Source organism: Coturnix japonica, chromosome 5, assembly GCF_001577835.2.
Source record: "Coturnix japonica isolate 7356 chromosome 5, Coturnix japonica 2.1, whole genome shotgun sequence".
NCBI lineage: Eukaryota > Metazoa > Chordata > Aves > Galliformes > Phasianidae > Coturnix > Coturnix japonica.
The window spans coordinates 41,201,634-41,225,025 of NC_029520.1; the positions used below are offsets into that span (position 1 = coordinate 41,201,634).

The following is a 23,392-nucleotide window of genomic DNA, read 5'->3' on the forward strand; positions in this document are numbered from 1 at the left end:
GCACAAAAGAAAACTTCTTTGGTCTCTTAAGACCTTTAAGATTCATAAGGGCCAATTGAAATGTGAAATAACCAGAAATCAGTTGTGAAAGAGCTTTTAAAAGGGTTTTCTTAATTGAGATTTGAAGATGTTGGATGTCTCCAGAGCCAGGACTCAGAGAACATTTTATAAAGCTCTTCCTGCCTGGTCACTTTTCCTATTTACAAAGGAGATTTTAAAACAGTATCTTGTTGTGCCTCATCACCATTCTTGAAACCAGGGACTGTCTGGGCTTTCTGTTACATAACAGAACATTATTTATTTGTACTTTGGATCAGGGTTTGGTCTGGTTTTGTTTTACTGTTCCAGTGATTTAAATGAGCGTGGGGTTTGGCATATAAAGCACACAGAGAAATAACGCACTGTGTTCATTTCTTACTGAATAAAAGCGGAGATACTGATTATAAAATCAAAGTTTATCAAATTCTCAGCAATAGGCTGTATAGCATTACCAATTTATGGAATTACCAGAAACTCCCTAGCTACCGGCACTGTTGTGGATTCCTATCCTGTCCACTCCCAAAAGTGCTGTCATACCGAATTCTTCAGAAAGAGAACGTTCTCCATGTTATTTGTCCATCCTTAAAAGGGCAAAAATTGGCTTTTTCATTTTTTAAGTACTGTCCTCGTACATCCAGTGTACTCTGTATAAATTCTACAGACTCAGAAAGAGTCCCTGTGCCAGAGGGGAGGTAAAGGGCAGTAAGGAGGAAGAACACGTGTGAGTGATGCACTCGCTAGAGGATCGCTAATCACTGCCAAGTTTGTCGGTTATCTTACTGAAATTGAGTTTTTAAAGCGTTAATCGGGAGAGGAACCTGCTTTGGACTTTTCACTAAACTCACAACGTTTCCAGCTTCGTTCTAGGTTTGCTTCGAAATAGTTTGGAGAGTTGGGGGGAGGGTACGGCTCAGGTGCTACCAATCACCGGGCCGGGAGGGAAGGAGATGCTTCGGACGGCACCGCAGGGTCGGAAACACCCAGAGAGACTGTAGGGACCATGGAGAGGTCTGCGTGGTCACAGCCGCGCCGGGGAACGCGGGCAGAGGAGCCGCGAGGGGGCGGATCGGATCTCGCCGCTCTCGGAGCCGTTCGGTCCCGCGTTGCCCCGGCGACCGGCTCGTGGTGCTGGGGCGGCCCGGTTGCGGAGGCTGCCGGTGTGCGGGGCTGCCCCGGCTCTGCCCGCAGCTCTCGCCCCCGCTCTGCCCGCGGCGCCGTGCGCTACGTCCGCCTCGGGGGCTGCGCTGCCGGAGCGGGACGGAGGCGGGGAGCATCACTGCGCCACGGCCACCGACCGTCCCTCCCCCTGGGGCGGGGGGGCGGCACCCGGGCTGCGCGGCGAGGCTGCTCCGCTCCGTGCCCCGGCGGCGAGCGGTGGTACCCGCAGCCCGGCACTAAGCGGCGAGGAGGGGAAAGTTGGCTCCTAATACCCCCACCGGAGGGTTACCGGGAGGGGCACATCCCGCTCCCTGCTCGGTCGGGAAAGCGGCCGTACAAAGTTTGGCGGCCGTGCCGCAGTGTGCCGGGCTCCCGGTGGCGGTAGGCACGGAGGGGGCGTTGCGCGGTGCCGGCAGCGCTATGTGAGCCGCGGGCGGAGAGGCGGCTGCCGGGGGCTGCGGCGCGTCCATGCGCCCCATACCCTGCTCCAGAGACATGGATTTTGGGCAGAGCAATCTGTTCGGGTACATAGAAGACCTGCAGGAACTAACTATTATAGAGCGGCCGGTGCGCAGGAGCCTGAAGGTATGTGCTCGGAAATAGAACGATGCTTTGCAATCCGTGTGTGATTGTTGCTGGATGCGTTTGTAGGCAGCTGTCCGGATAGGTGGTCTGTTTTACTGCGCCGGGGTATCAGAGATTGTTTTCAGTCATTTTGGAGTAAAGCATATTGAACTCTAGGTTTCTAATATTCTCATCATGAGACTGCTATGCTGGGGGGAAAATAAATAAATAAATAAATAAAAAGAAAGAAAACCAACAAAAAAGAAACTAAAACAAAAAACAGACTTACTTTGGCTTTTAGGTTAATGTACATGTGACTGATTTTATACTTTCTTTCAAGTGTTGAATAGCGATAGTGTCTGACATGGGGCTGTGCTTCAGTTTCAGCCCCTTTCCCCCAGTGAGGGATCAGTGGGACTGAATTTGAGATGTTGGCTCAGGGATAGTGTTGAGATCGCTCCTGGAGCATCCCTGGGTGTGGGGAAGAGGGGATTGGTAAAAGAGGATTAAAATAAGGCAGTGGTAAGGCATTGTTAACTCATAATCTCTATTTCACACTCGATAGACACCAGAAGAAATAGAACGATTGACAGTTGATGAAGAACTCAATGACATTGAAAGGGCTCTTTACCTGCTCAGGTATTTCCTCCAGCATTACTGTGAAACATTACTTACCTTTGTGTTTACATATGGCTTTTTTAGTGCTGTTATTCTTCATTCTCTTCATTTTCTGTCTTGTAGTAGTTGTTGTCTCTTACTTTCTGCTATGCTGGATGTCTAAGTAAGGTAAAGACAGATACCATAGTTGTGCTTTTTAAAGTTGCAGAGCCTATGATGCCTGTGTAGGTGTACCAACATTTTTGTTTCTAATATGGCTTTCACCAACATTGAGTTGTACTTCATCTTCTTTACCCCAGCAGATGGTTTTGTAAAAACCTCGAGTGTTAACATTAGTAATGCCCTTTATTCAATGCCTTCATATTCACTGTGAAGTATGAGTGGTTACACATGCTGATAACAGAGCTACTTCAATACATCTCAGCTTTCAGAAGAGAAGACTTGAGAGATTAGTTTTGTAGTCCTTATGCAGTACTGTGGAAGATGCTCTGTTAATGCTTCCCTGTGACTTTTCATTGTACCACCCTCTTCATGTTCTTTAAAGAATTTTGCTTGCAGTTACTGGACAACTTAAATGCTGATATTCTAAAAAACAGATCACTTTCAGCAATTGTGTGTCATCTCTGAGATTACAAATGCTCTGAGGGATTTTGATTTGAGTATTTGTTTTTGCACAATACATAGTAATTGGAGAACCAGCTGCAGCTCCCTCTCAGTTTGCTTATTTTGCTGTTCTAAGTGTTCTTCTGGTCTATTACTGCCCTCAGTGTTTAGAGTACATAATCCCGATGCCTTAGTTTTCCCTTTCTGGGATGTGTGGCATTATTTTTAGGTAAGGACTTTTGCCTACTGGTATTACTCTTAGTAGTGAGTTTCTTTTGATGCTAAATTTTATTAAATACTGATTTAGAATCTTTTGTGTTGGAAATAGTTCCTGTAGTCAAAATAATCTGAAAGCAATCTGTTGACTCTAGGGAAATTCAGAGAAGGCATTTTGTATGTGGTGCATATCATTCGAGAAAATCACATCAATTTCATTTTGTACCTCACAGTAATCAGCTGGGCTGGCTTCCACCCACTCCCCTTATCAGCTCCCTTTCCTGTAGCCACAAATTTCTTTCTTTTTCTTTTTTTTTTTTTCTTTCTTTTCTTTTTTTCTCTTTTCTCAATAAAAATGATGTTTCAAGCAGTATGTCATTACTGGATCATTGCCTTGTTAAAGGGTGAAAGGTTCTACGTCATATCTTTCATGTTACTAATTACTTTTGAACTTGGCCTTGAATTTCTCTTGGTATCTTCATCTGCTTTCTCTCTACATGAACAGCTGTTTTGGAGAAATAATATTCATTTCCTTGTGCTGAAATGTTCATTATTTTTGCCTCTTCATAAACCTTTGTACTGAAAGGTGGCTTCATCTCTGCTTGCTAAGCTTTCTGTAAAGCAATCACTTGCTGTGATTGTTCAGGTATGTTAATACACTAATCCAGGGGAAGCTTTTGCTCGATGCTGCTCTCCTTGCACCAAGTAGGATATCAGCAGAGTTGAAAAGCTGCTTGCAACACAAATGGTATCCTTTATGTAATGCACAGAGGTATATATTTTTGGCTTGTCTGCTGTTTTTCATCTATTATAACACAATATCCCTGACTGTTCCTGTTGGACAGCAATGTAAACTTAGACTTTTTGTGCCTCATTTTCTCATGCAGATGTATTATTTGACTTCCTTAAGGTTATCCATTTAATAATAATAATAATAATAATAATAATAATAATAATAATAATAATAATAATAATAATAATGGAATAACAGTAATTAAAAGTATATATCTTACCTTCAGTATCTACAAATAGTACTGAAATGCTTAATGTTGTGTCACATTGTTTTTTATATTGACACTTGTATACATTGAATCTTCTTGTATACTTGAATCATCTAGTAGAATTTCATTTTACTGAGGGAGTTATATTCATAGTAGTGTTGCTTGTACACATTCAGCACAATGGAGTTGAGTAATACTTAGTGAAGCCTTTGTGTGATCCAGCAAAGCTGATGTTTAGTAATTAATTTCTGAGCAAATACAATAAGAACCCTCATTTTGTAATGGCCTTCATTCTAAACAAACAAACAAATCAGTCACTTTCTTCACATTTTCTGGCCTTCTTTCCCTCCTGAACCTACCTCCACCCTCTTCTCACCACCCTGAAACTCAGATCCTCTGGTCTGCTTACATACAGAGCTATTGTGTTTTTAGTAGAAACTCCTTCCCCTCAGCACCCCCTCTAGATTTCTGCTTCCAAAGCCTGAACAGTGTAGTCTGAATACAGATGCACTAACATCCTATTTGGAGAGAAGTCTTTTGCTCTCTGAGGTTTTAGTACCTGAATAGCATGTATGTATTTCTTCTTATTATTCTTTTATTATTATGTGTGTACATATGGCTCCTGGTACTGAGAGATTTCTTTCCCAGCTCTCCTACCAGTCTCATCAGTTTACTCTTTTTTCATCTCTTGTATTACTTCTCATTTGGCAGTAATACCACAAGGTTTCTGACATGCTTTTATATTTTTTAATGTCATTCTCCATAAAGCTATTTGTTTTGTCTGGGCAACACATATTCATATCCATCTCGTAATCTTTCTTTCATTTCTAAATGTCATCTATCTGTATCTAGCCACAGTGTCTTGCCATATACTTCATTGATTTCTGTTGTCTTCTAATTATATAAATCATAGAATGGCTTAGGATGGAGGGGACCTTAAAAATCATCTACTTCCAACCTCCCTCCCGTGGGCATGGTTGCCAATACATGTCTATTCATGTACTTAGTACACAGTGAGCATATTGACATATTAACGCCGTTTGAAACATCACTTTCAAAGGGATGTGGTTTCTTTTTAATTGGCTTTCTGTTGTTACACATTGTAGTTTGACTTTGTATTCTCAGGTACTGGTTGCAATTCTGATCATTCTAACAAGTTTGCTATACAATGTATATCATTTTTATTTTATATATATATATAAATTTATATATAATGTATTTTATTGTTGGAATGTGAGCAGCTTTCTTTTCTGCTATATTAGTTTTCATCGCCAGATAGCAGTGTAATGAGGTAGGTTGACAAGATGATCAGGATAGAACTGATCGATTTTAGTCAGAATAGTCTTCAGCAAATGAACTCCTTGATTTGCCTCATCAGAACTGTTCAGAAACTGTTTTGAGGCTGAAATGAAAGGCTCAGTGGCTCCCTCGGTGGCCAGAGTTGTTTCAACATGATGAAAGCATGTGTGAATGGTAGCTTTAGATTGATGTTGCTCAGAGTACTCAATTTTGATTAGATAATATTCTTCAATTAGACTGATCAAGTTCCATCTTGGTACGAATGTGCTGGAAAATCGGACTGTCAGTTGTAATCTCAATTAATGTTAATATTCTGGTTGAGAAACTGGGCTTCTTTAGACCAGGTTGTCAGGAAAAGTTATGAACTGTTGTTGAAATCTAATGGATTTTGGTGCACCACAGAAGGAGATGCATCTCAGCCTCTGGGGTTTAGGTTTCAGAGCTTTAACCTGAATGCCTTGTGTTTTCTGGTGGGTTTAAGTGGAATTACCTAGAGGTTGTATTCTGAATGTGTTTTCGATATTGCTGGCCCTAGAGAAGGACCGGGAGAACAGAATAGCAATGTATATCTCATCTGTATCAGTGTCAAGATGATCACTTATCGTAGAAGACCACCGGCAGATTGAGTGCTGAAATGACTGAATGCTTTAACTCCTTGGCTTTTCAGGACATCATGACCTCTGTCAGGAGAGTGACCAGCAGTGAAGCAGCTTGGGGACAGCAATTTTTGCCTGTAGTCTTTATTTCCATGATTTCTGATATTTAATTGGAATACTTACTTTTTGCTGTCTTACTAGAACTCACCCTTTTGTGGCAAAAAGCCAATAGCAAACTATGTATTCTTTGCCTGATGCAACCTGGTTTGGATACAGGGATGTTTACTAGAACACGTTCGGTACAGCGTCTTGTTTTGAGAAGGCTTTTCTGATAGGCTTCCCTGGGGGTTTTTATATTGTTTTGTGCTTTGTGTTATTTTGTATTCAGCCACTTTGGGTTAATTTGTGCCTGTTTAGTGTTAAAGCTTCTAGGCCTTGACATTTCTGTTGTACTCAAAATACCAAGGTAATAGTGAGTTAACAAGGTGGAAGACTGAATTATTCACTCTTATGGGAACACACTGTACTTTGTTTTTTGGAGTGGTTCTGTCAGGTTAGAAAGAAACTCAACGCCCCCCCAAAACATTTAGTATGGATTTTGAAGACAGAAGAGATCTAGATTAGAAAGAATTCAGTGTTTATAAACCTAGCACGTATCTATAACAATAATTAGTGTGCCTTATTGTAGCCATCTTTGATTAGCAAGAGTATACTCAAATTCTGAATGTCTCTTTATGCAGTATGTGTTGTTAAATGTGAGCATCAAAGCCACCAGCTGCTACTTCAAGGATCGTTACTGTTTTTTTTCAGTCTTTGTGATATTAATTTCTCAGATTTTTTTTTTTCCTCTGTAGATGCAAGAAACTCACCTTTTGAGTTAAACATTGTGTAATGTAACAGATTATAAACATTATCTAAAATAAACTGATTATTCATCTTATGTATTTATGGTCTTGGTGCCTAGGTAGGATGCTAAAGGATCCAGCTGTCACATCAAATGTGTTAGAAAATAATACTTTCGGCTATTACTTTACACCATAAATGATATCATAAAAAATACTACTTTAGTTTTATTAAATTATGCCCAAGATAATAATGTCTGTTTTTAATTAAAATTTATGTTATGTAAAGGTTGCATTCACTTAACTGGATGGATAAATTGATTGCATGACCTTGTCTCTCTTATAGATAAATGCATACAAAATAGATCTTTTTGCTTCCTCAAAGTGAGAGATATACCTGTATTTTTTTTGAAACAATACAAAGTCACATGCTTTTATTAAAGTATAGACTTGTGAAAATACTTCTGTTGGTCATATTTGCTGATTTGAAATGACAGCCAAGGAACCAGTGGTAAACATACAAAGCATAGGTTAATACAGTGCTCTGAGAAACCTCAGAACACAATGAAGAGAGAAAAATGACTGCCCAGCTATTCAAGCTAGTAGGAGGGGGAGCATGGGTGGAGAGGAAGTCACAGCTGACAGATCACTTTCCCATCAAAAGGAGAACAGATTTAAATCATGTTGAACTAATCTCAAAATTATGCTCAAGGGTCTTTGGACTTCAGAACAAATTGGAATGGTTGGAGAGTATAGAATATCAGCTGCAGAGTATTTAATAACCCCTTTGACATTGAGGTAGACCTCCAGAAGTCTACAGGAGAGCTGCAATACGTTGGGGCAGTGGTAGGCCTTCCTTATATGTTGATGCATTCTCTTTTGGAGGTGCTAATTCAGTTTGTTTCTGGGCATCTTTGGGCATAACTTAATAAGGAGAAACTTGGTAGCTGTGTATTAGTGCTTTTTCATAGTAAACACAGTTGAAAGAACTGGGGGGGGGGTGCTTCAACATCTAAAAACTGTTCTATTGACCTCAGAAAACCTCACTGTTCTCCCTAGAAAAGATCTGGAATATCCAGCAAGGTATTTACAGTGCTTGTTTGTTTGTACATGAGGAACACTGTGCAAGAGTAACATGTTGCTCAGCAGGAGACTGAGTTTGTTTTGTTTTTGTCTAGATAGGCATGATCACTTAATAAATAACTTTATAACAGCTGCACAATTCATTTTGAAATGGCACAATGAATGTACAAGTATAACCATTCTCTTTTGTATTACCTTTCTTAGAAAGCCCCAACTGTTCATAACAACATTGTGTACTTGTATCTGATGATGCATCCAGTAGAAATGACAGTAGGATGTAGATAGGTGAAATACAATGTTTTGTGTTGGAATACACAAAATGCAGGCTCCTCAAAGAGTAGGTCCATATATCCATTTCTGTAAGTCTGAGAACACTTTCACAAGATGATACCCCATAATGTAATGACTGTAATAGGCAGTGACTGAAACTAGTAATTAGGAGATTTTATCGCCATCTTCTGTTGTTTTGAGGACTACTTTTGGTACTGGGAGCCCCCTGCATGCTATGGCATGATGCTTCCATGGCCCTGCGCTCTGACTTAACTCCAGTTTCTGCTGGCAGACAGAAGCAGCATTTAACACTGGTCCAGGAATTCTTCCCCTGAGACTTGTATGTTTCAGTTTTTAGAGTGTCAGAATAGTTGCACGTGCTGTTAGTGGTAGGGGTCTGGGACCTAACAAATGCTTGTCTTCTGTGTGAGTACTTTGAGACTCTTCTGAGTAACGATACTTGGTGCTGATATATTGCTTCATGTGTTTTTAAATACAGAGCTCTTGGAGATGCTTCCTAATTTCCACAAACTAAGGTGGATAACACTCCATTATGCATTGGTTCACATTTCCATAGTTCGTAAAGGGGAGCTTGCTTTACTGGGGTGAAATTCTGGTTGTAACTTAAGGGCTTCAGGAACTAGGACTACAGGCTTGAGTCTGTGCCTCAGCTGATATGCTGTGACAGGAATAATTTGGAATGCAAGAAGAAATAGTTCCATCAAGATTTAAAATTAATCCTGCTATCTGGGGTATACTTGTATAACTATTTAGCTATTTTTAGAGTTTTGTCTTTGTTCCACCAGTTGCTGGATGAAATGTCAATAATGTGGTAAGGTTATACTGATTCTATCAAGCCTCAGAGCCTGAAGCTTTATTTTTCAAAAGATAAACCAGGATTATTTCATCATTTAAGCAGAGATTTTTACACTGGGATAAGCATGATGGGAATGTAGATAGTTCTTGAGACTGAGGAATTCAAGGAAATCTCCTGTCATCCTTTCGAATTTCTAATGCTTTGGGAAGGGATGTATTATTTTATTTTTCAGGGCAACTTTCTGTGTAAGAAAACTTCTCTTCAGGTCTTGAATACAAACTGGAGAGAAATTTGGAAGCAATTTCTACAGTATTGATCAAGTCTGGAATAGAACATAATGGCTGAAGAACCAGCTGTCTAAATTATATACAGTTACAGGATTCTGTGCCTTAATATGAAGGTTTCTTCAGATTCTGAAACTGAATTGCCCTGTGCTGTGCTGGAAGTGGCATCTCTAGCCAAAGCCAGAGATGTATCCTCAAGGAGAGGTCTTTAAAGATAGGCTAGCAATTCATAAGTAGTAAGTATTATTTAACTGGAATGCAATGGTGATATTCATGCTGTGTAAGTTAACATGACAGGCATTCTTTTGCCTTGTTTTCCTTCACCTTGCATAAATATCTTCCAAGATACAGCTTGTGTACAGATCTTGGCAGACTGAACAATAACAGTGTCCTTCACAGTCTTTGGAAATAAGAGCCTTCCAAACTCTGTTTCTCAATCTGTTTAAACTAGTTTTACATGGCTGTCACGTCCACCGCAGTTTCTGAAATTGCTCCTCACTCCCTAACCTTGCTGGTTCATGGAGGCACTTCTTGAAATAATATTTCCCATTGAATGTGCACTCCCTCTAGCTACCAGTTGAATGCCATTGTCTATGGAAGAAAGATGGCTTTCTGCTTTAAGTCATAATAAAACAGAATGAGAAAAGAGACAAAGAACCACTTGGAAACTTCTGTTAGATCTCTTAGGAACATCTATCTGAGGCCAGCCTTATTGCTGATACTTTTTATATGAAAGCAAGGTACCAGGTATTTCATATCCATCTTACTGTTTGAATGGACTCTTGATACAGGTATTTGTATTTAAATTCTAAACTTTTAGTTTCTTTTGCATTCAAATCAATGTTTCTGTATGTTTCTTTTTGCAGAGTTTAATGTTAAGGAACAAAGCAATCAGGCAGTGGTTATGTTCCCCAGTATCTCATTAGTGATTGTTTCAGGAGCAGCTTTCTTCGTTCCATGCTGTTGTGTGGCTGTAGGCTCTGTGAATGTGTGCAACTCTAATTTGCAGATGAGCTGAGTCATTCCTTGTCAGTTGTGTCAATTCACAGGAGGACTGAGTGTGGAATTGCTGTGCTATTTGGAACCTGTTGACTGCAGTTGAAAATATCCATTCACCCCGTATATACTAGAGGATTTTTAGACACTTGTCACTTTAGTAACACATTTTGTGGACAAGCAGCATTTCTTAATCATTGTATATCTTCGAAATTACAAACCTTTTTTTGTTTACAAAAATCACGTTAAAGTGTGATTTTTAGTTCCAGTGTTTTTCTCTGTAATTTCTGTTTTGTTTATATTCTTCCATTGCTTTACTGTAGCGTAACAAACTTACATTTAGACTTTGTATCAGCTGGGATAAATTAACTGATAGGAATAGAACTGCAATGTGATAATGTTGTGTGTGTGAATCCAGGCTGAATGCAAAAACTGGGGGTACTGCTCTCATGGACTTTATTTAATTGGAGGGACTAGGAAGGTGTTTGTGGCACATCAGATGTTTGTAAAAAGCTTACATATTCTTTAAGTTTATATAAATAAATGTTCCAAATGAGTAGTAATAATGTATAATGAAAGATTGCAACCACAATCTTACATATTTCTAATGAGGAAAAAAGATGTTTTATCCATCCTGCTTGTCCTTATCCTTTTTTCAATAATCATCCAGTTTAATCACATTCTTCTGGCTTTGCAAATGGAACAATGCAGGATTTTCTGTGACAGTCCAGGAGGATGAGAAAGCCTTAGAAATTTGAGTCCACATCTTGAAGTAAAAACAGTGAATTAATTTTGGTCAGTATCAGTTCTGTCCTCCCTTCTCTCTTACCTCCAGAAAACTCTTGTTGAACAATGAAGACAACACTGGAGCCATCTGTTTAGTCTGAGATAAAATGGTAATTCCTCAAAGCTGCTGTGTAACTGTTCTTTTTGGCGATTGGATAGGAGTAGGAAGTGGGATTCAAGCTGGGTCAGAGTGTTGATAACTCCACTGACACAGAGCTGCAAAGTAGGAGTCTCATTGCACTCAGTAATACCACTACATTTTGCTTGCAAGGGGTCATGCCCCCTGAATGGGGTGCTTTACTCTTTGCTTGTACTGCATGAAAAGTACAGCTGACCAATTTGTGGGGTGACTTTCTGAAGTAGGATATGCTTTTCTGAAAGTGCAGGGTGATGTCTATGTTACGGTGTCCTTGCATGTCAAATGGATATGAAACTGCTGAAATTTAAGACATCAGAGGAAAGGCTTGGTTAGGAATAGTAATACATACTCTAAGAAAAACACTAACCATGTTTTTGCTCTGAGTATGAACTGTATTGTCTCTGATAGAGTAAGTATATGTAGAAGAGAAATGTCAAGAGCTTTTACTTCAATATGCATGTCTACATGGTAGTATTACTTATATTGTTTTGCAGGCCTGAAGATTAAAAAAAATGCTGGCTTTAGAGGAAGAAGCAGAAAAGATGCAGTTTTCACTGCTGAAATTGTAACTGAGCTTATTGAGGAGGAGGATTTATGTCCATATTAAATAGCAAAACATGAGTCATTGCCTCATTGCTGTTTGCACCAAAATGCTTCTGTTACAGTTAATCTCCTTTATGTAATTTCATTTAAAAGTTCAAGAAGAGAGAACCTATTTTTTCTGCCATTTTGGGAGCTAGACATTGTTTAGAATACATTTTTCAGGTCAAGGTTTATTTTTTCTCTTGCCTCTTACAACTGCATCAAGTCATCAAGGAGGAAAGCAATAACTACAAATTAACCGCCTCATTTAGTATAGTTATTAACCCAAGAGTACGTATATTTCTTCTTATTTTAATTACTCTGTAAAGCCAACTGCAGGTGCATTTTAAGGGTTGCTTATAAATTCTGAACCTCACATGCCTGTTGTATTATACGCAGATAAATTACTTGTGCTGTGAGTTTGTTATAAAAGATTGGATGCATACCAGCATGGAAAATAAACAGGACGGGAGACCTGATGATGACAGGACAAGGAGGAATGGTTTTAAACTAAAAGAGAGCACATTTGGATTAGATTTTAAGAGGAAGTTTTTTACTTAGAGGGCAGTGAGGCACTGGCACAGCTGCCCAGAGGAGCCATGGATGCCCCATCTCTGGTGGCACTCAGGGCCAAGTTGGGTGGGCCACGGGGCAGCCTGATTTGGTAGGGGGGCAACCAGCCCACAGCAGCAGGTTGGGACTGAGTGGGCTTTCAGGTCCTTTCCAGCCCAAGCCATTCTGTGATTCTATGCTTTCAGTTTGATCGCTGGAACTGTCCCACCTATTTGAAAGCAATGTTATAGAGAAATTTATTATTATCATTATTCCATTGCTCTTTTTTTTTTTTTTTTTTTTTTTGGAGCCCAACACACAGAAAACTGATTTCTGCCCTCTTCCCCCTTCCCTCCTCCCCAGTGCCATTTCTTCCTTTGCAATTTCATGCATCTTATTTTTCTTTTTCTTTGCCGTCATCCAATCAAAGGAGGAAAAACTGTATTGTATCAGTGGTTGCTTTTTACTGTAATTTTTCTTTTCTGTGTTACTTTTACAGCCATAGGAGGATACTGATGATGGCATAGTAAATAGATATGCTAGGCATTCTGGTGGTTAAAGCTGATATACTGTGAAGGATCTTTGCAGTTCAGTATATTTTAAATGTACTGAAAGGGAAATATATTCTTTTCTTCAGAGATGATTCTGAACTAATTTTAGTAAATGTGGGTGGAATTACTGGAAAATGCTTTATTTATTCGTTCCATTGCAGAATGTCAAACACTTTTTTGGATAATTGTACCATTAGAAATAATTTAAAATATGATTCTGTGAAGGGGGAAGAATAGTCTAACAGGGGTCTATTTAAAATCATTGTAGTGGTTTTGAAGGTAGAGAACATTATTAAGACAGGCCTGGGATTATAATTACCAAAACCTGCTTGGGCAGAGAGAAGGATTCTGATGCTGTGCTCTTAATGATTTTTAATGTAGAAGAAGATGAATTATCTGTGTATATATAAGACATAGTTTATTTTACTGTTTGAAATTATTCTGCAAAAGGCATGGAAATATGCAGGTCCTGTAATTGCTTCAGTTTGTTCAATGTGTTTCCTGGGTTATCTGCTTTGGTTATCTTTGCAGTCCAAGCTGTATGCCATCAGTGGAAGAAATCCTTTATATTTCTAAGAGATGCAACTCTTGACTCTTCTTTCATTTTAAGTAAGAAGATGAATTTTGCCCCACTTTCCTAAGTGAACATGAATCAAGAAAGCCACTTCTTTGTTTGACTGAATGTGAATCAGTAACAGCTTAAATTGAAGTGATTTTTAGGTATTTGCACATTACTCTTGGAAGTTACGTTTGATCTGTGGTTGCTGCTGATGGATGAGGAGACAGTGCTGCAGTTAGCTGTTTGACTTTGCATTGCTTGTATACATAGCTGCTTTACTCTAGAATAGACACCCAATACTATTTGAAAGCATTTGAATAATTCTGTATTCAACATTTTAAAAATATCTCTTCTTGTCTCTTTCATTTTCTTTTGGTTCAGTTTACTGTGCCATTTCAGAAGTAGACAGTCGACTTGCATACAAAGTATGTTTCATGTACAATTTGTCTAAGTTAAAGCGTCTGATGTATCAACTTAGTTTGTTATTCTGGGTTATTCTATTCTGCTTTTTAATGAAGCAACACAGATGAACAGACCAGTAGTGTTAGCTTTCGTAACCTGTGATATGCTTTTCATAATGGGGTGGTGATGGAATTAGTATAATGTAGTCAGATTTTAAATGAAGTTCAAAGAGACTTACAGTAAGGAATGAGGTGAAGGGAAGTGATATCTTCTGTTAGATCAGTCACTACAGTGTTTGTACATATAAATATTTATGACAAGATTCTCATCTACTTCCACAAGTGTCAGATTAGAGCTGCTATGAAAAAACAGTGTAGAAGTGATAAAATATGAAATGTGTTATGTTCAGGAAGAATGAGTATACATGATAAGCAGACACACAGTGATAAAAGTGGGAGCTTTTGGATCTGATGTGTATGATGCCCCACAATAAAATGACTCATAAGTTGAAGAAGACTCTAAGTTGACTTCAGTACTTTGTAGGTCATTTGAGGCATTTATTTCTTCCATGCCATGCATATACAGCTATATCTATGGGTGATACAGTGAGTAGGACTGGAGGGATGCATATTTGGATAATGTACTAAAATCAGATTCATTTCTTCTTTTTTTGTTTCTTTTCATATATGTAGATTTTATTCATATTTGCTCTAAAATTATGCTGGGCACATAGTTATTAAGTAGAAGACTGAGAAGGTGATTTTGGAAAATATGATACATTTAATTGTATTTTTTAATGGAAAAGGGTTATGATGCCAGTTGTAATGAGATGGTCATACTGGGATAGTACTAGGACTTCTGATTTCACTTAAAATGAACATTGGTTAAATGTTATATGTTCAGATTCATCTCACTTTCGGCAAATCTATAGAAATAGTATAATAATAATAATAATAATAATAATAATAATAATAGGAGTTTCTTCTCTATTAGATTTGGCCATAAGGTGGGAGTGGTTGTTGGGCACAGCTTCTTGATGCTCCTTTGGACACTTAACAGTGTTGGGCTTAGTTCAGTCTGGTTTATCTCTTACTACTAGAATCTTGAATATTACCCTAATTTTCATGAATGTGAAGGCTGGTGTACACAGATGTTAAAATGCCTTATTATCTACAGAAAAAGGCTACTTGTTTCCAGAACAATTTATATTAGTTCTGTTAGGTTGTTACATGCTTCCCACAGCAATCTATGGCCTTGAAAAGGTGTTCTGACAATGGAAAATAGCTCAGTGTGTGTGTGGCTTAGGAGCTCCAGTATTGGATTTTGACATGTGAGACACATACAGAATAGCTGATATGATGCAAAGGTTAGTAATCATGCAAACATGTGTATGAATGAGAAGTGTTTTTTTTTTAAATTCTTATTCTATTTTTTGAAAAGGATCCACCAGTTTGAGCTTTTTCCCTTTAAGGCCAACTGTATCCTGGGCTGCATCAAAAGGGGGGTGGCTTGCAGGGAGAGAGAGGTAACTCTCCCACTCTGCTCTGCCCTTGTGAGGCCCCATCTGGAATGCAGCACAAAGAAAATGTGGAGTTGTTAGAGTGGATCCGAAGGAGGGCCATGATGATGAGCGAATGTCTTCTATGAAGAAAGGTAGAGGGAATTGGGCTTGTTCAACTTGGAGAAGACTCCAGGGAGACTTCATTGTGACTTTCTAGTACTTAAAGGGAGCTTATAAACAGGAGGGAGACCAACTTTTTACATGAATACATAGTGATAGGACAATGGGGGATGACTTTAAACCAGAAGAGAGGATGTTTGGGTTAGATGTTAGGAAGAGATTCTTTACTCGGGACAGTGAGGCAGTGGCACAGGATGTCCAGAGAAACTGTGGATGCCCCATTCCTGGAGGTGTTCAAGACTAGGCTGGATGGGACCTTGGGCAGCCTGACCTGGTGGGGGGCAGCCAGCCCACAGCAAGGGGATTAGAAGAAGATGACATTTAAGGTCCCTCTCAACCTTGCCTGTTCTATGATATTCTTAAAGATCAGATATATCCCAAATATTTTCACATTTCCAGTGATCAGATAAAGCTTTTGCTTTGTCACAACATGATAGAGAATAATATACAGGTTTTCTTACAGCACTTATGTTGCCTATAAAACTTCTCTTATGTAATCTCAAAGCTGTTAATATTTCCACAACTAATTCTTCTAAACCTTTGTTCAGCTGAGGCTATTAAAGGGAGTTATTTTAATAAAATGACAAATCCTTTCCTGGAACTAAATCTGCTTGTTATACGCTTAAATATGTCAAATAGATGTTTAGACACTCATATAATTTATGCTTACAGAAGTATGCTTGAAACATAAGTGTAGATAGCATGAAATAAGAGGAAAATTACTGCATTTCAGATATGCCTTGGAGCAGTGTTTGGAAAGGACTGCATTTTTCAAGAAAATGAAAGATCATATTTTATCCAAGAAGGATTCATCTTGAAAGACAATTATATGTGAATATTTGTAATTTCAGGACATTTTTCTAGTTCTCAGGATTAGGAGATATGGTTTAGGGGTTTCCTGTAGGTATGGTAAAGGGAGGACGGTTGGACTAGATGATCTTAGAGGTCCTTTCCAACCTTGTGATTCTATGATTCTATAATTAACCTACCAATGGTAAAATCTTGTATATAAAAATCCTTGCAATAAATGCAAAGAAGATTCTCTAAGAAAGTCTTATGGGCTGAGCACCTTTTATATTACTGACAAACATTCATCAGGATTTCTAGTTTGCCTTGACAACCACTGTACTGGAGAACAGAAATCCTGGAAATGCAATTGCTATTGAAGGATTTTGAAAAGGGCAAAATCATGTCAGATGCTGAGCTTTTATATGAGGAGGAGGTTATCTATGAATCAATCACAGCATAGAGATGGGGACCTCTGTAAGTCATCTGTTTGAACGGCTTGCTCAAAGCAGTCCCAGCTTCCCAATATATAGTTGCTGAGAACTTTGTCCAGATGAGTTTTTGAATGTCTTCAAGTACTCTCCAACCTCTAGGCATCCTATTTCAATGTCTGTTAATGCTTCTTGTGCATTTTTTGTGGTTGGTTTCTAAATTTTACTATATGAGGCAAAGAAATTTTGTAGTAGTAATCCATATCAGGTTGAGTTACAAAAATAACAACACAGAATTACTAGGTACGTAAATTCTGCGAGTGAAATCTAAGGCACTGAATTTATATTTTTGAAGTCATCTACAGTATGTAAACTTTGTAAATACTAAGAATAAGATTTTGAAATGTGTTTTGTTATTCGAATGCCTCACTCATCAAAGTAGGTAAACTTTTATTTTTCCCCTAGGGAATGTGGATTTGGACCAACACAGCTTCTTGGAATTTTGCACTGAAAATAATGTCATTGTGCTGAGTTAGCACACTATTCCCATGCAGTTATGCATCAGAATTTCTAGGTTTGTGAAACTAAATTACGCAAAGCACAGATTTCAGTGCTTAATTCAATGCTATTTAGCAAATCATTTTTGCTAAACTACAAAGCAACAGTACTGAGCAAAATCTGTACTTCAGTCCTGTCTATAATGCTCTGTTCTGCTCCTGTCAGTGCGTTTTTTGCAGGCCAGAGCCAGCAAAGGAGTAAGATGAAAATCCTTCTTCTTTTCCAACTCGCTTGCAGTAACATTCTCCTGAGGATTGTTCAGTGGCTAATTTGGGTTCATGCTGTAGAAGGAGCTGTAGTCTTCCTTTACCTTTCCAGATACAAGTATTTCTAATTGAGTATCTGCAAACTCTTTATTTATTTATTCTCATTTTGCAGAATCAGCTTTTAGAATTAAGTTTATGTTGAACTTTTGAAGCCTTTATTTTAAGTACCTACTTGAAAGACAAGAAATCTTATTGTTGGCTGGGATTTAGTCTGAAAATTTGCTTGTATGGTTGGAAACAGGCATCCTGCATGTGGTTGTAGAGTCAGTAGAAACATAGGCTGTTTCTCTGTGACTGGAAGAGAGCTCCTGGGGAGCTCAAGCCTGGGTGAAGTTATTGTCATGACCTCAGGGTCTGAACATATCTAAGGGTAGAATCCATTGTATGCCCTGGCAAATCATTCCAGTGTTTAAAGAAATCTGATGTTAAGGACTTTTTTTTTATATACACATTTTTATTAAGGTTGAAGTGGAATTTTCTGTATTTAAGTGCACATTGCCTTTCGTCCTGTTACTAGGCATCAAGAACAATATTAAATGCTGTAAACTCTTAATCATTATAGTGGTCCTTCACTGGACTGGTCTGTCTATGAGATTCAGAGCAATTATCTGGTTGATGATGTTCTTTCTAATACATCCAGGATGCTGTCAACCTTCTTTGCCACAAGTGTAGTTACTGGCTCCTGGTAAATGTGGAATCCATCAGATGTCTGGGTCCTGCCTGGGACCTGGCCTGTACTGGTGCACGGAGTTGTTCCTACATAGCTGCAGGACTTAGAGAGTATTTCCCAATGTTGAGCTTTGTGAGATCCTTGTTGGTCCATTTCTCCAGGGTACCAGGCACTTTTCCCATCTTTCTATGATTTGCATACTAAGTGGGGGTGCATTAAATGGCATCATCCAGGTAATTACTGAAAATGTTAGCCTCTAGTATGTATCCCCCGGATAAGCCTCTAGCAACTGGCTTCCAGCTGGCTGCTTTGCCTGGTCAATAGTTTGTCCTGTGTTCAGCCTGCAGCACTTTCCATTTGTCTCAATTGTTCTTCTCTCAATTTGACCATGAATGGAAAAATGGAAGCTGGTGTCAAAAGCTTTGCTAAAATAACATCCTACATCTGGGCCAGTCATCTCATTCTAGAAGGCTGTCAGGTTGGTCAGGAATGATTTCCCCTTTGCTAAGCCTTGTTGGTTACTCTCAATCGTCTTTTTGTTCCTCATATGTTTAAAAATGGATTTCTAAGTGGATTTTACTCCAATTGCAAGGTGGTTTTGTGTAGTGTAGACATCATTGTATGCAGGTAGATGGAGACAAGCAAGCAAGAATGAGTGCAGGAGCTGAAGGGAGATGGCTCAGTGCTACTTTTGCCCTTGAGAAGTACCAGGTTTTTAATGAACCTTGTAGTTGGAGTTGCTCTTGTACTGCTGGCTTGCAGTGGTCAGCTGGGGTTGCAGAGATGATGAGAATTAGGATGGGAGTGTTCAGGTGTGAGAGCTTTCATCCCAGAGTGACGATTCCCAGCATTATATAGTCACTGGTATCTCCTGTAGGATGAGCTCAGAAGATGACTTCTCAAGTTTTGTATTTAAATGGTATTATCTGTAAGGTTTTTCCTTGCACAAAAAAAGATTGAGCTAAATTGCTGCTAAATATAGGGCTCTGTCAGTGTTCTATAATTAGCACTGTTAATAAAGGAATAGCACCCTCATAATAGTATTTGACTAAAGAGAATAACTGTTTAGTATTTATTAGTACAAAAATACCTTAATCTGAATGTTTAGCAATAATTCACTTTATTCCTAAAGGCTTTAACATTTAAAGGAGAAGGAACCAATGGTGTAGCTTTTTTGGTAGGAACAGAAGAAAAATCTTCCATGGTTGGAAAATTACAGGCTGTGTAGGTGTTGAAATGCCTCCTGCTTCACATTGTTAATTGGCAGCAGGCCAAGTGCTCAGCATTTCTGCCTTAAAGGGAAACACTGCCCTTCTCTTTGTATTTCTGACTGATGAAACTGGTTGTAATTTTTAGTGGTTAGAATTTCTTCTACCTTGATACAGACTGAATGAAGTATTCGGAAAATAGAGCTTCTTCAATTTACCTTGACCTTTTGTGTTATTACTGGGTAATATAAAGGTGTGCATGTTTTCCTTGCTGAGACTGCAAGCTGCATTGAAAGAAGATGTGGGCCTCTTCTCCCCTGTGACCCTTTTCCACTTTGGGGCCCCTAGATTTCCCTATTTTGCTTTAAAACATAATAGGAATTAGCATGTAACATGCAGAGAAATCTGATATGCAGATGAAAAGCTTTATTATTCATTTCACTAAAATATCCAATAATGTGGTTTTGAATAATGCAACAATAATGCAAACTGTGAATAGATTATTTATTAATTTAGATCCCTTTCCAGTGGCTGACATAATACTGTTCTGTCACTGAGCTTAGATGATACTGAGAAACATGTTTTTACTGAGAGAACTTGCACATGCTTCCTAATAAGATTGTAGGGATGCTAATATTAAAATCAGCCAGAAAATCTGTACTTTTATCCATTATCACTGGCTTTGAATGGTGTTAAAAAGGGTTTTAACTTTGCTCTATCAAAATTTGTCACCCATTACAGACAACGCTTAAAAATTTGTAGTGATAGATATGGTAACCAGCCATAAAATTGGCTCCTCAGACTTTTCAAGAGCATCCATTTAGCTTAATTCTACATCAGTAACGAGTAGTAGTCTTAACAGTACTGTTGGTAACTTTTTTCATATAGGATAGTTACTGTATTTAAAAATAGCAACAATAGCAACAACAACAACAACAAAAAAAGGTAGGTAAGAGGAGTCAAAAAAATCTACATTCAGAAATATAGGAAATGTTATTTGTTTTTATATGCTGTGAAATCTTCTTGACCTTGAAATTACTTATCTGAAGTTGGTCCTATTTTCAGGTGCTTGAACTTTGTATTAAAGTTTTGTTACTGGGTTCTGGTATTGTGAATTTATGTGCACCTCTTAAATATCATACTATCACTTTATGAAAGTTGAGAAGAGTGAGGAACTTCACATGATAATGAGTCGTAGAAAATGATATTTTTAATTTACTGCTACTGTTGTGAAGAAAATGGAAAGTGAAGGAAGAGAAACTGGTCATCACTGAGGTATTGGTATTAAGGTGGTATTAAGGCCACATGATAAATCAGTATGGAACTCAAGATCTGCTGACTTGACTTTGTTAGTCTTACTTCAGATCACATTATCTCTGATAAACTAAGAGGGATCATCTATGTATGAAAACGTGAAATAGATGGATTTATCAGAAAGGAACGTCTTTGGATTTCCATTGCCCAGAAACCGTGGTTCTTAATATTTTGTGGTAAAATACATGGCTGCAAACTTCACAGGAAAATTGCCTTCGGGGTAGACAGACACCCACAATCTGAAGATAGCGTAATTTCATCATGAATTTTTAACCTACAGACTTTGCAAAAACAAAAAAAAAAAAGAGAGACCTAAAGACAATATCAGGATTCTCGCTATCTGGAAAGTTTTTGTTGGGGCAGAGGTTTTCAAAGGTTAAGGTACCTTACGCAGTGATGGTTTGCAGTCAAAGTGTTCAATAATTACTCCTGTCTGCAGGTTGGTAATTTAGCACAGAAGTGAACTGTTGTGTGTGTTACTTTCCAGCTTGCAGAGACTGAATGAGCATAAACTGCTTCTCTTAGGGTATGCTATGCATTTGTATGCACTTAAGAAAACAGATTTAAATCGGCCTTCTTGAATGTACCTATAAATAACTATCATTTCCCCTCGGTTTTTTGAAACATATAAATGTTACGATTATTTAGCATTAGTGCAATATTTAGAACCTTTTTTACCTCTAAATGCTGCAGAAAGGCTTTGTATCTTAACTATGAATTGCCTAATGTACTTAAGTAACAAAACAAAACTGGAAGATTGTTATGTAAATCTACTTTATTGTGATGAATTGCTGTGCTTAGACCTTGCTGTTAAGCTCTTGTGTTCAAGTAAGACAGCTTGCAATGACTATCGGATGGGGAGTGGTATATGGAAATAGTTTTGAGTAGTTTTACTCTGACTTTCTTTTTTTAATGTATGTATAATTGTATTGCGCAGTTAATTGTATTGTTACACTGTGAAAAATGCTCACGTGCGTATGGTTGAGTGTAATGTGCTCATTTATAATAGAGCTTCTTAACTTTTGGGACAAATTTTAATTTGTTGAGAAGAACAAATTTTATCCCTTGGAACAGGAGAAAGGATGTATTGATATTTAGTTGTATTGTTCATTTTGGTTATACTTGATCCTGTCTCTTTTGGATTCCATATTGGAAATTTATCAGCTTGGGTATTTTTTTCTCATCTCATGCATTTTCTTCATTGATACCTATATCTACCATTTCCTTCCCATCTGCCTTCTGTTTTTATTCTTTTTCTTTTTTCCCCTCTTTTTGTTCCTCTTTAAATTGTGGGATACCATCCAGTGACATAGGTTAAGGAAAAACATAAAAGATCTGTAATCTAGTTAAGCTTCTGTGTTTTTCTTTAATCAAATTTGGTAATGTACATTTGATTTCCCTCAAAAATGCAAAATAGGTAGGTTTCTGTTATAATATTATATGTATGTACTTTTTTTCTGTGCTTTATCACCCATATTTATGTGAAAGAGAAGCTTCCATAAAGTCACTGCCTTGATTGTCCAGTTTAAAAAAAAATCTTTAAACTTCTTGTATGTTTTTTCTGAAGCTACACTAAAAATCATTACATTCCATATTAGAAATTATACATTACAGCTTTTATGATTGAGATGCTTTTAGTGCTGTTTTCTATTTATCTAAAAAAAAGTAATGCCTGTTTTGATGTATTATGTGAATAATCTAAGGAGGGGGACAGAGGGTTGTTTTCTCTTTTTATATGAAAGTTGTGTGCTTGCAATAGTCTTAGCAAGTAACGTTTGTGTGTATTTTTGTAAGTTCTGGGCAGGATGTCCAAGGAACAAGTGTGGTTGCAAATCTTCCCGTCCTGATGCGACAGAATCCTGCAGAAACTCTCCGTCGAGTTTTACCAAAAATCCGTGTAAGTTTGTGTGTAATGAGGTTTGAATGTATCTTTTTCCATCAGTACAAGTACATTAAAGAGAGGGAAAAAATAAATCCCAAATACTTATTTTGCAAATGTGCTTGGGGAGTAATGTCCATCAGATCTTCCCCATTAATTGACTGAACTTAAGTAGTACTGCAGATAGTATCTGTTATGAAAACTATTAAAACAGGAGAGCAGAAGTAACACTGGTAAAGATTTACCAATGTTTTGGCCCCTTTTTGAGAGCTCTTTTTGTGGACCGGCCACTCATATTGGTTCAGTTTTATGTTCTCAACCTCATTCGATCCAACATCCCACTATCCAGAAAAGTGTGTTTTGCTGTCCTAAGATTCATGTGCTACCCTCCACATTTTTGATACGCTACTGTTTGCTGTGGTAAATGCATTCTGTTCCTGAAATGTTAAACAATAGTTCTGTACACCTATTTATTTGTATAAGAGGTATTTTAAGAAAAAAGAATGATTTGTTTCTCCAGTGCCCCAAGTGTAGCATGGAAGAAATGAAAAAGTGCATTTAAGATGTGGTTTTAGGAGAAGCTTCAATCAAATGAGACTGCATTATTGAAGAAGATGTTAATTCTTATTTGCTATGTAAAGT

At 38.1% G+C, this 23,392-nt stretch overlaps 1 protein-coding gene across 5 annotated transcripts in view; it reads left to right on the forward strand.

The window, feature by feature from the left end:
• Positions 1 to 1,419: 1,419 nt before the first annotated feature.
• PPP4R4 (protein phosphatase 4 regulatory subunit 4) overlaps positions 1,420 to 23,392 on the forward strand; it is a 60,198-nt gene continuing 38,225 nt past the window's right edge. For 3 of the 5 annotated variants that reach the window (XM_015865362.2, XM_015865363.2, XM_015865364.2), the window contains exons 1-3: positions 1,424 to 1,782; positions 2,327 to 2,400; positions 22,666 to 22,768. In XM_015865362.2, the coding sequence (XP_015720848.1) occupies positions 1,666 to 1,782; positions 2,327 to 2,400; positions 22,666 to 22,768 (294 nt within the window). In that variant the 5' untranslated portion in view covers positions 1,424 to 1,665. Of the gene's footprint in view, positions 1,783 to 2,326; positions 2,401 to 22,665; positions 22,769 to 23,392 lie in introns of all 5 variants that reach the window. The other 2 variants (XM_015865366.2, XM_015865365.2) reach the window with 2 other exon arrangements.